General features: G+C 41.5%; 1 protein-coding gene across 2 annotated transcripts in view; it reads right to left on the reverse strand.

Moving 5' to 3' along the window:
* The window catches only part of gpr158b (G protein-coupled receptor 158b), a 43654-nt gene that overhangs the window by 16143 nt on the left and 11698 nt on the right, over positions 1-15813 (reverse strand). The window contains exons 2-4 of one of the 2 annotated variants that reach the window (XM_066682098.1): positions 14894-14999; positions 5485-5578; positions 1405-1616 (exon numbers count right to left, since the gene is read on the reverse strand). In XM_066682098.1, the coding sequence (XP_066538195.1) occupies positions 1405-1616; positions 5485-5578; positions 14894-14999 (412 nt within the window). Of the gene's footprint in view, positions 1-1404; positions 1617-5475; positions 5579-14893; positions 15000-15813 lie in introns of both variants that reach the window. The other variant, XM_066682097.1, reaches the window with a different exon arrangement.

Raw genomic sequence — 15813 nt, forward strand, 5'->3', positions numbered from 1 at the left:
ACCGTGCATAACATCATCAAAAAATTCAGAGAATCTGGAACAATTGCTGTGCGCAAGGGTCAAGGCCGTAAAACTGTACCGGATGCTCGTGTTCTCCGGGCCCTTAAATGTCACTGCACCTCAAACAGGAATGCCACTGTTAAGGAAATAACAGAATGGGCTCAGGAATACCTCCAGAAAGCATTGTCAGTGAACACAATCCACCGTGCCATCCGCCGTTGCCAGCTGAAACTCTACAGTGCAAAGAGGAAGCCATTTCTAAGCAAGCTCCACAAGCTCAGACGTTTGCACTTGGCCAGGGGTCTTTTAAAATGGAGTGTGGCAAAATGGAAGACTGTTCTGTGGTCAGATGAGTCACGATTTGAAGTTCTTTATGGAACACTGGGACGCCATGTCATCCGGACCACAGTGGACAAGGATAACCCAAGTTGTTATGAACACCCCGTTCAGAAGCCTGCATCACTGATGGTATGGGGTTGCATGAGTGCTTGTGGCATGGACAGCTTGCATGTCTGGAAAGGCACCATTAATGCAGAGAACTATGTTCAGGTTCTAGAACAAAATATGCTCCCATCTAGATGTCATCTCTTTCAGGGAAGACCCTGCATTTTTCAACAAGATAATGCCAGACCACATTCTGCAGCAATCACAACATCATGGCTACGTAGGAGAAGGATCCGGGTACTGAAATTGCCAGCCTGCAGTCCAGATCTTTCACCTATAGAGAACATTTAGCGCATCATAAAGAGGAAGGTGCGACAAAGAAGGCCCAAGACGATTGAACAGTTAGAGGCCTGTATTAGACATGAATGGGAGAGCATTCCTATTTCTAAACTTGACAAACTGGTCTCCTCTGTCCCCAGACGTCTGAGTGTTGTAAGAAGAGGGGATGCCACACAGTGGTAAAAAATGGCCTTGTCCCAACTTTTTTGGGATTTGTTGACGCCATGAAATTTTGAAACAACATATCTTTCCCTTAAAATGATGCATTCTCTCAGTTTAAACTTTTGATCTGTGCTTTGTGTTCTATTCTCCATATCACCTCCATATCATTGCATTCAGTTTTTATTCACAATTTGTTTAGTGTCCCAACTTTTTTGGAATCCGGTTTGTATTAGCACCGGCCAGTTGTGGTGCTTTTTCAATGCATTTTCCCATTCAACTCAGCTGACGAAAGAATCCAGCAAGAGCAACAAGGAAGGAACAAACTCTACTGAACTGATGACAGAGCTGTGTTCAGTCCCAAACAACAACAAAAACAACAACAACACGCCAATACACCATGAGTAAACACGGGTTTGAGACGACATACGATACATTTCAGGGGGGAACTATTATTAACTGCTTTGGCTGGATGTTTGAATGCTCAAACTCATGAATCTCATGATCAGTACGGCTGCTGACCTTGTTGTGGCGGAAGTGGTAGACCACAGGCATGCTGATGAAGTCCAGAATCATACACAGCGCCTGGAGAGAGGCCACAGCCACTCGCAGAACACCATTCTCCTGGGTCAAACACGGAGAATCGTCCTGACAGAACGAGCAGCCCTCACGACACTGCAGACACCGGGAGGACACTTCGGACAGGTCATCACTGTGTACAACCTGCTCCAGCTCTGCTGAGCGCACACACACACACACAGGGAGAAAAAGGAATAAAAGAAAACACTTTCAGTTACAGTACTCAACAACCTCATCACACATATTACATACAAAACATAATCACTGCTGGTGTCTGATGTCTGTCTAAAGAAGTTTGCCTAAGAAACTGTGTATTTGATTGATTCTTTAAAGGGGACTTATCTCCGCCTCTTCTCCACAGAGGAGCACGCCAGCTTTTAGCTCCTGTTCCTTTAAATGATAATGAGCTGCTTGCTCTTCACCCCAACCCAAGCACACACCAGTGAAGAGAGAGAAGCAGAAGCTCTGGTTCTCTTTCTTCTCCGTTCTTGTTTTCTTCATTTTTACTCAGTGCTCTTATTTCTCCGCACTTGTTGTGTCTGTTTTGTTGTGTTTAACCTCATCTTTCCACTCTCTCATGACACAGGTTTATGGAAGCAAATCTGTCTCATCAGACTTTCAAATATTCCCACCTTTGAATGGCAAGACAGAATGCAACTAGTACAGCATTTAAGATGGAACAGAAAGTCCTAATGAATCGATTGCTTATCCTTTATATCCCGGATGTGTACTCTAAATTTTTTCACTTGTATTTTGGCATCTGAATTTGGCCTGTCGAATTTGAGGAACTTAGAAATATATTGTTTGAATTTTTTTGAGCTTGATTTTTTTATCTGAATTTATTAACCTTGAATAATAACAGTGAAAAGGTGTTCTTGAATTTTCACGAGTTCAATTCAAGAGCAATTATATTCAGATGCATAACTGCGAAGCAAAATATTCAGAGGTGGATATCTGAAGACTTAAATTCAAAAGCAACAAAATTCAGATGCATAATTTCAGAAAAAAATTCAATTTGCAAAAAAAAAAAAAGAAAATTCAGTGTTACAAATTCAAAGGTGGTAATATTTCAAAGTCTGATGAGACAGATTTGCTTCCATACAGGTTCAGCGCTGTGATTGGACTCAGACAAGGGGGCGGGGCCATTCTAAAGTCTCCGCACTTTACGGTGCAGAATCAGAACGGTTCATTTTATCCGGTGTTTACAGACGTAGAGCACACAGTAAACAGTGGTCTTGTTTCACAGTGTGAGTGTTGGTGGGAGCGGTTTTCCAAATATGTCCTCTTATATCTCCTGAAAACGTTGGAATTGCCTTTTCTAGCAAACCATAAGATACTCTGTGTACAGGGTGGGCTTTGTGCTTGGTGTGATCACTGCCATGGATGGGTATAATATGAAGGGCAAACTTGGTTGTACATTTGTAAACGTGTTTCTTGACAACATTAACAATACTATTCATTGTGTAGCTGTAGATAACCAAAAGACATAGGCTCAAGCCATATGGGGGGGACAACTGTTGTGTAGCTGCTGAACTGTAATGACTAATGTGTAGCCGAGTCTTTATGAACGCATGTCGTGAATGCACAAGAAAATTAACCGAACCCAGCATGCATCGTTTTTAGATGAGTCTCAGGGGAGTGTGTGAAATATGTTCAATGCAAATGGCCTAAATTATACACTCAGGAAAAAGTGGCCAACTGCTGGAATAGCTATTTATTTGTGAGAAAAGTCCTCGTTCCTCTTTATGCAAATGGCGAAGCGCTTTCCCGCACTGCTATGGTTTCATTAAGAAACGGCGCACACTCGTTTTACTGGTGACTCACAAGCTATTTTTAGATCCCTTAATGCGTGTGTGTGAGTGAGTGTGTGTGTGGATGAGAAGACTGTGTAAAATTGGATGTCACCCATAGCAACTAGGATTCACCATGAATATGGATTCATGTTTTTTGTGTTTTTTTTTGGGGGGGGGGGGGGGGGGTGTTCCTCTTTTTCTAGGTTTGCTTAAGGAGGTGACTGGAGGTGATCTCCGTGCACGATCCCAATGAGTCTTCAGAAGGGGATTTCCACCATGTTTTCAGAATTTGTGAGGTAAACAAAGATGTCCAGAGATTGATGTGAAATGGTTGATTATAGAGACTTTTATAATAAGAGAAAATAAAAGAGATGGGTGGGTAGACCCCTCTTCTCCAATCACTGCCCGCAATACTGGTTAGCACAGACGTCTATCTTCTGATATGACACATCTGGGCAGTTTGCTTTCTCTTCTAAACATTGCATTAGCGGCAGTTTGAAAAGAAACAGTGGGCTGGTCATGTGTGTCTTGGAGGGAGGATTTGTTTGCCTTCACCCTCCCGAAGCTGGGGGCACTAAGGGTGATGGGGGGAGACTCATAGGGGGACCTGCAGATGACAAAATTTGACAAAACTTGGGGATAAGAAAAAGAACAATTAATGTAGCTATACAAAAATTGAAGTTATGCCACATTTTATTTTTAACTAATTTATTTTTAACTATTTTTAATTATGTGCTTTATGTCAGACCAGAGACATTTTAAAACAGGAGAAATGGACTGGGGCCTTTCCACTGGTTTCGTATGAGCAGGATACGAAGTGCGGTTAAACAAAGCAAATTAATTAAGGCTAAAACTGTCAGGAAAAATATCATATTCAGTTTTATTCCCTGTAGAGGATGTGTTCATTATTTTAGTTTAAATAAATCAACCAGGGATGTTTTGCATACGGCTGTATATTCACATACGACATGCGTATTTGAAGTAGCTCATAAGGGCGGTAAATGGATGGTAATAGAAATGTAAATAAGGTAATAAAGTTGAAACTTATCCCAGGATGTTCCTCTTATTCCCTCCTCCCTGACGGTTAGGGAACTGAACAAATTAGATCACGCACAGAAAACAAATAGCTGTTTACAATGTGCAGCTCTGGCAGAGAAGATCAAACGGCGTTCCTCCTTCGTTCAGCGCTGTAATTACCCACTGAACCCACACCAAACGGGAAGGTGCTATCTCTCTATGAGTTAGCATCGCTTGCGGCTAATTAGCTGCTTGGTGATAAACAGCAGTGCTCTGAGATTTAATGATCCCGACACAAAGTACCTACACAGCCACAAGCAGCCAGTCATTAAACAGCTCTGTGTTTTAAAACCCGGATCAACGTTGTTCCATTTCAGGGCCTTCATCATTATCATTGCTATTGCTAATGCTAACAAAAACATTCCTCTCTAGTAGCCACTTTCACCTAACACAAGTTACTGTGTAATTGAAGCATTTTAAAATTATATTTTGTGAAAATTTTCTACAACTTTTCTTCTGGGAGGGCTTTACACTAGATGTGAATACTTCTGTGACGATCTGATGGCAGCCGTGACAGCATTAATGAGGTCAGCTACTGATGTTTAGTTCTCAATTACCAACAATACTTCAGTTCCCATCCCAAAGGTAAAGGTAATTCCGGTGCTCCACAGCCCAGTGTCTCTAGACAATGTATGCCATCAAACCTGGTGACATTGTGCTCATGTGCAGCTGCTTCAAACCACCTTATTCTATTGGTCAATGCTTTTCTAAAGAGATTGGGTGCATCGTATGTAGCTGAATTCACTATATTATAAAAGGACTGGGTCTACATTAACTTTAGACACACAAGTCTAACAATATAAAGCTTGTGAATAGAAAATACATTTTTAGTGCCAGTTATGAACAAATAAGACAGTGGTAAATATTTGTGATTAATTATTTTAACCTCTGACAGCACCAGCAATTATAAAATTAGATGTAAATAATTTGCAGTGTGAACAACATATCAAAACAAATATAAATATAATAGCCTCTGTCTAGACTAGGGTTCAGGGGTGAATTCCACTAAAGGACCTGTGTTGTGCTCTGTTTGTAACTCACCTGCTGCTCCAGTTCACTGGGGAATTTCTCTGTATAAAGAAACAAGGGCTCTGAAAATACACACAGTCTAAAAAAAGCCCATTCTGTGTGGGGGGGAACTCACTGGACACACCGTTGAGCACCACTCGGCTCGGGGAGTAGAAGCCTCTCTTACACTGGCACTTGTACTTGTCCAGAACAAAGCCATGTCCTGGGACTGGTTTACACTGCGGGAAAAAAAATAGCATTAGGGTTTATTAGAACCTGGTAATGTGACATGTTTAACCATGTGGAAAAAAAAATATTTACAATTTGTTGAAATAGTTCTGTTTATGTTATTTTGGAATCAATAATATGTACTAAATCACTACTAATATGTAATTTTAAGCATATTAACCCTTATTTCTTACACTTAAAGGAACACTATGCAATATATTTACCTTAAATTACAGCTTCAAAATAACAAGCTCCACTGAGCTGTAACAGGGAGAATATAACCTGTCGTTGCTATTCTGGACTCAGCACAGCAGAAACCGCACTATGTAACTATTGGAGGAGGGTAGGAAAACACCCCCCTCCACACTGATTTCAGTACAGTGCTATGAATGTTAATTACACTACTGGGAGCACCATGGGCAAAACATCTTTCCTAGTGTTCCTTAAAGGTATACTGAATATACTGGTCATATTTTTCACCACTCTTCTAAGCATATTAAGAATATTTCTCTGAGCTGTCTGACAAAACTTTAAAATCACGTTAAATCATTAATGAAATTAAAAAAATATATATCACTAATACAAACGAACATACAGGCCGTGTCAAAAAAAATCCACTAAATAGCCTTTATTTATATTGTTTTAGAAAAGTGGTGAAAATAACATTATTATTATTATTATTATTATTATTATTATTACATACATATATTAACTATATAACTATAAATTAATATAATTTAAATTACATATTGGTAGTGAATTAATACAAAATAAGAAAACTTTATTCAGCACAATTTATGTATACTGCCTGTTTTTCACAAGGGAAAGTACAAGAACACTTCCTCTGCATTAAATTCTGCTCATTTTAGTGCTTAACTTGTATTATTTGCTGAGTTTAACAGATTAAGAAACTACTTCAGTGTACTGCTCAAGGCTAGGCTGTTGTAAGGCTAAAAATGCTAACAAAAACGAGACACTAATAGTCATCAAATCTCCTCTCAAAGCATGTCCAATTCTGATTTAAAGTCACACAGATGTTTTGATGTGGTTTAGGACACAGTCCAACTTCACTGTGTAGCTCCGGCTCTAGGACGCAGTGTAACTTCACTGTGTAGCTGAAAGCAGCAGGCAGCCATTCCAAAAAACGAGTTGTGTGGAATGGCCATTTTCTGTTTCTGTTTATAATGTGTTTAGAAACTGAAGATATTGTAGTTATAAATCAAACGACAGAATTTAAATATGTAATCTGGTAGCATTCTCCTTCTGTGATGTGAGTGAATGTGAATAGCATTCCTGTTGTCTAAAACGGCTGACTGTTCAGCTACACAGTGACAATTCTGTTCATGTTTATAGTTTGCAATAAGTCCCACTGTGTCTTTAATGACATTAACTCTCTGTGTGACCTTAAAGAAATTCAGGATGATATTCAAGTGTTGAAAGATGTTTAATGTTCAGTGAATGCTAGCAACGTTAGCCTTCAGCACTCAAGCACCACTAAGAGGAGCCAAGACTCACAGTATAATGTCGTCGATGCAATGTCGGATGCAAGCTCACCAGAGCTAATCAGACAGCAAATTGTAGGTTTCTTTGTCTTTAAATAGATCTCCACTTTCTTTCACACTGCTCTCTCTCTCATTCCCCTCTGCTTCTAAGTAGACTCAGCAAGGGGAAAGACCTGCACTGGAGTGGGCTTAATTAACCAGAGGCCAAGGCTTTGATTAGGGCTGGCTGTTAATTCACACATCCCTCTGTGGAGATACCGTGCATGTTATGACAGCAACTATAACATGTATTACATTTTTCATTGATATGCATCTATATGCATCTTTTTTAATATTAAATACTTTATATTTTATAAAATGTTATAATAGGTCTAAATTTACACAGACAAAAATCCACATAAAAAAATCTACATCCAGAGATATAATTTGAGTAACATATACCCTTTCCCAAATTATATATCTAGATATGATATTTCATTTCATGCAAACATTTGTAAAAAATGTATTCAAAGTAGTTTTTTATTATATTTTACTATACATTCATTATCTGTAATCAGTTCAGGGTCAATTATCCAATTCAGGGTCATGGTGGGTCCGGAGCCTACCAGGGATCACTGGGCGCAAGGCGGGAACACACCCTGGAGTGCTTCACATGTTGACACACACTCACACATTCAACACATTCACTCACACACTCACACCTACGGACACTTTTGAGTCGCCAATCCACCTACCAACATGTGTTTTTGGACTGTGGGAGGAAACCGGAGCACCCGGAGGAAACTCACGCAGACACAGGGAGAACACACCACACTCCTCACAGACATTCACCCGAAGGAAACCCACATGGACACTGGGTGAACACACCACACTCCTCACAGACAGTCACCCAGAACAGGACTCAAACCCACAACCTCCATGTCCCTGGAGCTGCATGACTGAGACACTACCAGCTGCGGCACCGTGCCGTTCAATTATATGCATTAACACTTATAAATAATACTAATACAGCTTAGTTCTTTCATTTGCAACATACGCCAAATGTTTTTTCCTAGAGAAACTATTAAAGATTTTACAGATATTTTTGAGTACCGTGTTGCCCAAGGAGCTTTATTGGTATGTTGTGGTTGGCCTAACCAAAACCTAGTTATACAGCTTCCTTGCGACCCACTCATCCTCACGCAGAAGTAGGCTCAGTGGGGCATGATGATTGGCTTGTTTGTCAGTGCAGGCAAATGATTTTGTCCTATACTGCAACCCAAACCGAAACAGACTGCAAAACACAGCCACAGGCCATGCTTCTGTTTACGTTTGCTGACGAACTAATGTCAGATGGAGGTTTGGATCTTGGAAATTGGCAGTTCATCAAAACAATTAATGCGTCTCTCAGACAGTCGAGTGAATAAGCTAGATCAAAGCTCTTCCACTTCGTTCTGGCACTGAAGCTGATGGAGACTGTGCCTCCTACCGCCTCGCTTTGGCAGAGTGCTTCTGCAAGGGGGATATATTTGGATATGTGCGTGTATGTGTGTGTGTGTGTGTGTATGTGTATGTTCATGGCCCATAGTGTCAGCGTACCCTTAGGAAACGTGTTCAGCTTGGGTCTGTACTGACCTGGACGCCTCTATTTTGATAATAAATAAACCAGAGTGTGTTTCAGTGTCAGGCCTAAGATCATTTCAAAAGGATGCTGACCACTCTCTCTGCTCTCTCTGGATTGTGAATGTTAAAGCTCCTCTACTGTGCTGGGCTCTTTTTTGTAGATCATATACAGCTACAGCCCTAGCTCTGAGCATTTTATGACAGTCACGACAATGTGAGGTCAAGGAAATTTTCAGACACTAATGGTGTAGATAATTAGTTCTGGATAACAAACACTGCTAGAACTCATCCCAAAGGTATTGGATGGAGCTCCATCATTGTACTCTACGATATATGAGCACAAATCAATACCACGATTAATTGGTTAAACATTTTACCAATTAAACATTTAAACATTAATTGATTGTGATTAATGAATGATTATATTGTTTGTGTTTGTAGTTCACTGACGAGGCTTGTGCTGTAAATATTCTTCAGTATTGAAGGTGGGATACGTGTTTCTGTGGTCTGTGTTTGAGCTGTGCTCTGTTCATATTCGGTGTGTGATTGTGTTCAGTGTGAAACAGACTGGGGGATTAACTTTGGTCTGAAACTGATTTTTCTCAGTGTTTATATTTGACTTCTTTATGTTCAGTGTCGTCTTCACTAAAGTCAAAACACGTCCCAACCACAGATGCAGCATTTCTCTTTGGTACGGGCTGCTCTAGCTGCTCGGTGTACCTCTGTGTTTAGGTTCTCCTCCGTGGTGCCTCCATGTGTCAGATTGGATGGGGCAGAGTCACGTGACTACAGCGGTGGTGTAGTTTTAAAGGGACAGTGCATGAACACAGTGGGGACATATCATCAGATTTAACAACAAAAAAGTTTTTCTCATTGATATAGGCAGGATTACGTTGATTAGAAGTTCTGAATGTTGATTTCTATTGATTATCATATAATCGCCAAGCCCTACTCCAGAGAACACCTTCTAGCAAACATTTGGTATTGGGCATGGTGTTCGTATCTGATAAAACAACACTTTGGCAGGTACATTACCTGTTAGTAACAAGCATTTCTGATCAGTCGAGAGATAATGAAGGCTCTAGTCTGAACTCCAAGGGCAAGTTTAACTGGTCAACCTCATGTGGGCACATAATTACAAAGCCCCAGGAAGACGCTGCTGAGAGTCGACTTTAACCTGAGCAACAAACACTGTTGCTAAGATGGAAAGCAGGGAATCGTGAGTCATCACACATCACACCTCCGTTACCTAGCTGCTGCTGGAGCACTGCTAGATTTCTTTGGAATAGATTTGCTTGGAATAGATGGTTCCTTCTCACACTCTTCATATTCTTCCTCAAGTTCAGGTACCTCACCTCCTGAAAACTTGAAAAGCTGCTGGTGCTAGTCCATTTCTTTGCTCCCACACCTTGCAGGAGGAGCAGATGATTAGTGTAGTTTATTGAAGATTGTTGAGATTATTCCCTAATATGTTGTAGTTGAAGAAATAGACCATCACTCTCAGAAAATCTGTTGCTGTGGTGCTACCCTCAAGGATACAGTACTTTTGAATTAGGAAACATCATCATTATCATCATGTTCTTTGCCGCTTAATCCATTTCATGGTCGCGGTAGTTAGGGAACATAACTGTACCTTATTCTATATTAACTGTAGATTTTTAAGTTGAATTCATATGAGCGGCACGGTGGCGCAGCAGTCACACAGCTCCAGGGACCTGGAGGTTGTGGGTTCGAGTCATGCTCCGGGTGACTGTCTGTTAGGAGTTTGGTGTGTTCTCCCTGTGTCCACGTGGGTTTCCTCCGGGTGCTCTGGTTTCCTCTAACGCTCCAAAAACACACGTTGGTAGGTGGATTGGCTACTCAAAAGTGTCTATAGGTGTGAATGTGTGAGTGTGTCGCCCTGTGAAGGACTGTCATCCCCTCCAGGGTGTCTTCCTGCCTAACAGGAAGTGCTGCTGTACCTTTAAAGATACATTACACAATGTAATTTCATTGTCTTTTAAAAGCAAGTGTAAATCAGAGTGAAAACAGACTCCAGTTTTCATCTCTAAGAGCAACAGTGTCTTCACTTATCTTCTGTAACATCTTCATCCTCATCAGAGTCTCTGAGGGGGTGGAATCTACCCAGAGTCACTGGGCACAAGGCAGGAGCACATCCTAAAGGGGCACCAGTCCATCACAAGACATCAGACATTCAACCAGTCACTCACACATTCACCAAGTCTCACACACACAGTGTTCACAGCACAGCCAGTCCCCCCACCAACAGGTGTGTTTGGACTGTGGTATGAAACAGACACGTGGAGAACAAAACACACTCCTCACAGACAGTGACCAGAGGAGAGGCTCCCACTCAGGGTCCAGAGATTCTGTAGCTGTGTGACAGTGACACCACCTTTAGTTGTCTTCAAATCCAAGCCGTTTTTGATGATAAAGTGTAGAAGGTGAAGGTTATGATGGATGGAGAATGTAGTTGTGGTACAGAATGTAGTTTTATTAGAGACAGGAGGTGTAGATTGCCTCCAGCAATGCTGTGAAGCAAATGAAGTATGTCATTATAATGTCCAAACGTAATGTTCCCAGCAATTTTGCTTCCCAAAAATGTGCTGTCACCCTTGAAAATTTCCTCTCGAGAGTTTCTGCCTCTTTGTGCCTTAAACTTCTTGTTAAAAGGCAGAGGAGAGAATCGTTCCTGACATCTACTCCAGACAGACTTATGCTAACACACCGCAAACTTAATGGAGGCTGTCCAAGCACCTTTGGCTGGAGAGTGCTGTGTTCCCTTTCGTAAATGTCAGGCCACGCTGTGATGCTTTCGTGTCTTATCTTAAATGACAAGACATGGATTGAGAGACACAGTCCCATCGTCTTAGTGGGAGAGGGGGCTATATTTAGAAAAGCACATTCACACATCCATAGTTTCTTCACGCTTCACCCTCTCACAGATGTAGCAGGGCATTCTTTAAAGGAATAGGAGGTTCGAAGGAAATCTTATTTACGTCTGGTCACTGTTTTAGCTGTGATACTTGCGCATAATTTTTATTATGATTGTATAGCTGTGTTTATTTCATGGTGAAGGGTCTCAACATCATGGTTTTGTAATAGACACTAGAAATCTCCTTGACAGACTGAGGGTAATAAAAATATAACAAAAAATATTCCACCTTAAAGGCATTGTTTCTTAGCCCCAATTGTCAGTGTGAGCACTGTAAAAAAGTTTATACACAGCCCTGGCTCTGCAAAAGGGCAACAGTGCAGTTTCAGAAACCTTGGATGATAACTCAAACCACATGTATGTCTTCCTGAACCATCTCCTCACACTGCACCAAAGAAACTGGTCCCAGTGATGTGATGCGATGTGAGTGCTCAATCTGTTCATGAAACACAGCTCCAAGAACACATCTGTTTATGGTCAAACTCTGTAATCAGTACAGGATGGCACCCTGTGTACCAAATTCTCTTAAAAATGGGATTGAAGCTGTGCTAGAATTCTCAATTTTCTGGTAACTGTGGTAAATAACTTGAGACAAACCAGAGCCTAAACCTTTAAAATGTATTAGAAAATTATAAATAAATCAGGGTTTTTTGCCAAGACACTTGGTTGTCACCATGGCAACATCAGAGACAGAGATTGGTCAGTAAGTTCACCGTTGCCTGAAAACCTTTGTAATAGCCTCTCAGATCCAAACATGGCTCAGCCTATGGGCTACATCTGGACCAAGGGGGATTCGTGTTGATTTAATTTGTCGCCAAACAGTATGTTCTCAGGGTTTGGAAAGGGTTGCCAGAGCCTTTCAACTTTACTCCTCCTCCAGTAGTTCCCCTGAGAGTGGGACCACACAAACAAGGAGCACAGTCAATTATTCAGCGAGTCCGCTCCAATCCATTACGCTGCATTTATTATGGATCATAACGTTACAGGCAGCAGGTTCCTTCCCCAGCTGACTACACACACACACACACACACAAACCACCTTAACAAGCAGTCAGCACATCCACAGCTGAGCTCCATACGCCGCTCTGATGCCCTTGTGACAGACGTCTCTGTCAGTTCTCATCCAGACGAAGGACATCACATCATACAGAGGCAAGAATGCACAACAGCTGGCGGATACACACCAAATGTTTTTTAGAGGGGGATTTAACAAGCGCACAATTTCCGACAATAATTCAGCCACTGGCTTAATGAGCTTTCTCAAAAACTACAGCTGATAAAAAGTCAGCTCTTAAATCACTGACTGGATTTTGTCACTCCTGCTCATTTGTGTGATTTTTCATGACCAAGGAAAGTGGATGTCAGTTCAGCCATCTTTTTTTTTAATCCCTTTTATCCCTGCTTTAAAGGAACGCTATGTAATATGTTTAACTTATTACAATTACAGCTTCAAAATCACTGTGATGTTCCATTGAGCTGTAACGGGGAGAACAGAGCCTCTTCTTTGCTATTCTGGTCTCAGCACTGAAGAAACAGCACTATGTAACTTTTTCAAGGATGGTAGGAAACCATATGATGTCAAAACAGTGCTGGAGCAATAAAATAAATGTAAAAATCCTCACACCTTTATTTTAAGGTTACTTTAAGTTCCATTATTTGCATATTCATTTTTTTATTCATATTTAATGTTTATGTTATTCCTATATCCCATAATGTAAACTCATAAACAGTTTGAACAATCATTCATATACACCAATTCTACAATTACAGACTGTGTTTCTTATGCTGCTCTGCATACTTTTTAGCCCCCGTTCACCCTGTGTTAGTGTGTGCCACTGTCCACTCTGTGACACACTCCTCCCTCGTTGGTCCACCTTGTAGATGTAAAGTCAGAGACAGTAGCTCATCTGTCGCTGCACAGTGTGTGTCGGTCGTCCTCTGGTCCTTCATCAGTGACACAGGACGCTGTCGGCTGTATGTTTTTGGTTGGTGGACTGTCCTCAGTCCAGACTCTGAGGGGTTTAAAAACCTCCAGCAGTTGGCTTTAATGTTTTCGCTGATAGCTATAGTGTACAATACCCAATTTATAGCTTATAAACAGCCTCAGTAAACACTCATACAGTAGAAGAGTAGCAGTTAATCATAAACAACCTGAGTAAACACTCTGAAACCTTGAGAGATATTAGTCCATTAATTACACCCACTGTAGCCCCCCGTATCTCTGCAGGAAACATGCAAAATGCAACAAAGCTCTGTAAGCGGAGAGGAATTTCATTCCATCAGCAGAAAGGCCAGGAAATAAGGTTAAGTGGCCCGTCTGGAAATTCTCAGGTAGACTCAAATCCCTGCCAACGCTAACGCGTAGCAGCTAGCGGTGACTAATTAGCGTCGTCTGAGCGGTTTCCAGACAGTCACCAGCCAGCAGCGGATAAATCCTCGGCTTTTAATTCATCTACAGTCCAAGGTAAACATAACAAGCTCTTCAGCGCCTGCGGGAGACCACAGAACTTCAAGAGCTGGAGACGCATCCAGAAAACAGTCCCAGGAGAAGGGTCAGAAAGTTGGAGGAGAGACACTCGGAGTATGAAGTGTGTGGAAACAATGTAATAAGCGCTCAGATATGCCACACTGCTATTGCTAACTTGCTATTCTGTGTTCTGTTTTTCCATATTATCTGCCTTGTTTTTGATTGTGGACAGAATTTTGTCCTGGCTTTTTCTCAAACTATGGCTAATAGTGTTGGGTGTGAATAACGGTTATAACGTATACCGTGGTGAATAAACATTTAAACGTCTCAAAATGATGATGGTATTTTTCAGATAGATGACATATCTGGTGTATCCCATTCCTGTTCTGTATCTGTCTAGTCAAATGATTTAATTCGTGTGCATTTAAGAGAGCCACTAGCAGGGGGCACTGTGTGAGCTCCCAGTAGCCCACCGTAGTTGTGACTTTAGCACTGAGTTCAGGTAAAAGAAAGACAAAGCGTGCCTAAAGACCCTTCACTGGACTTTGTGCTGAGAGATAAGAGTGATTTGAGCCTCAGACCGTTGGAACACAGTCTGTGCTGTGGTGTTTAGCATGTTAGCTAACATATGTAAGCCTAGCTGGCTCTTTCCTTTAATTAGTGCAGCACAGGTAGCTCTCTCAGAGTTTTATTGTCAGCATGTGTTATTAGCTCAGCAGTCGGTAAGAATAGCAGACTGACGGATTAACAGTTATTGAACGATTGATTTAAAAAGTAAATTTGATGAAGCTGTGTGGTGTTTAGAATGAGAAGAACTCACCTCCATTGTGGTCAGGTTGCAGCGGTGAGTACCTGCGAACCAGCCGTTGCTGGAGCACTGGTCAATGTCCTCGTCTTGGAGGTTCACATCAACCCTCAACACTCCTCTGAAGAGAGAGAGAGACAGAAACATAGCTTAATTCTTAAGTCCTCTGATGTAAGAATAAGTTTTGTGTTTTAACAGCTTCTTCCACTGACCAGGATTAGGCTTAATCTCTTTCTGGGAAACCAGCCCTTTATGTTAAAGAATCATTGGGTAAGCACTTAACCCACAACTGGAACGCGATTAAAGATGTATGCTGCCAAAGAACATGTATCAAATGTGATTAACATCAATACATCAATATCCCATGTTGTTGCTGTTTAACTTTACTGGAGCTACACTGATATAAGCCCATGATTTCAGACTGAGGTCTAGCTCATCCCTTGCTTTGTGCTGCATAGATGTTCATTTGTAGCTGCCTTTTTCTTCTGTGTGGACGCGAAGGTCAGTAGGGTCAGCAAGAAGGCCAGGCAGCAGCCCATTAGAGCCCAGCTCTCTTATTTCAGTCATGGCACGACCACACGGATCACATTGTGTGTCTTTGTGGATTAACCCTGTAATATCAAGGCACAGATGATGAATTCTATTTCTTATTTTTACTCCTCCCCCTTTTTTCTGAGTGTCCTCTCACTCCTTGGAGCTGAGTTACAGAGCGAAGTGGTTAAAACCTCCCCCCTACGATACGGGATGATCCTTCAAGACCCTGATATATCATCAGAACACAAATAAAACAGAGCAATGCTTCATTCCCAGGCGACTAGCGCCACTCTGTAGCAGCTCTGCACCAGTCTGCAGTGATATCAGAGGAGCTGCTGGACTTTAGTTACATGTAGGGCCTCGTTCTCCTTCAGAAGAGTTCCACAATCAGAGATTACCCC

Source organism: Hoplias malabaricus, chromosome 9 (genome assembly GCF_029633855.1).
Source record: "Hoplias malabaricus isolate fHopMal1 chromosome 9, fHopMal1.hap1, whole genome shotgun sequence".
In the NCBI taxonomy this organism is placed as follows: Eukaryota; Metazoa; Chordata; class Actinopteri; order Characiformes; family Erythrinidae; genus Hoplias; species Hoplias malabaricus.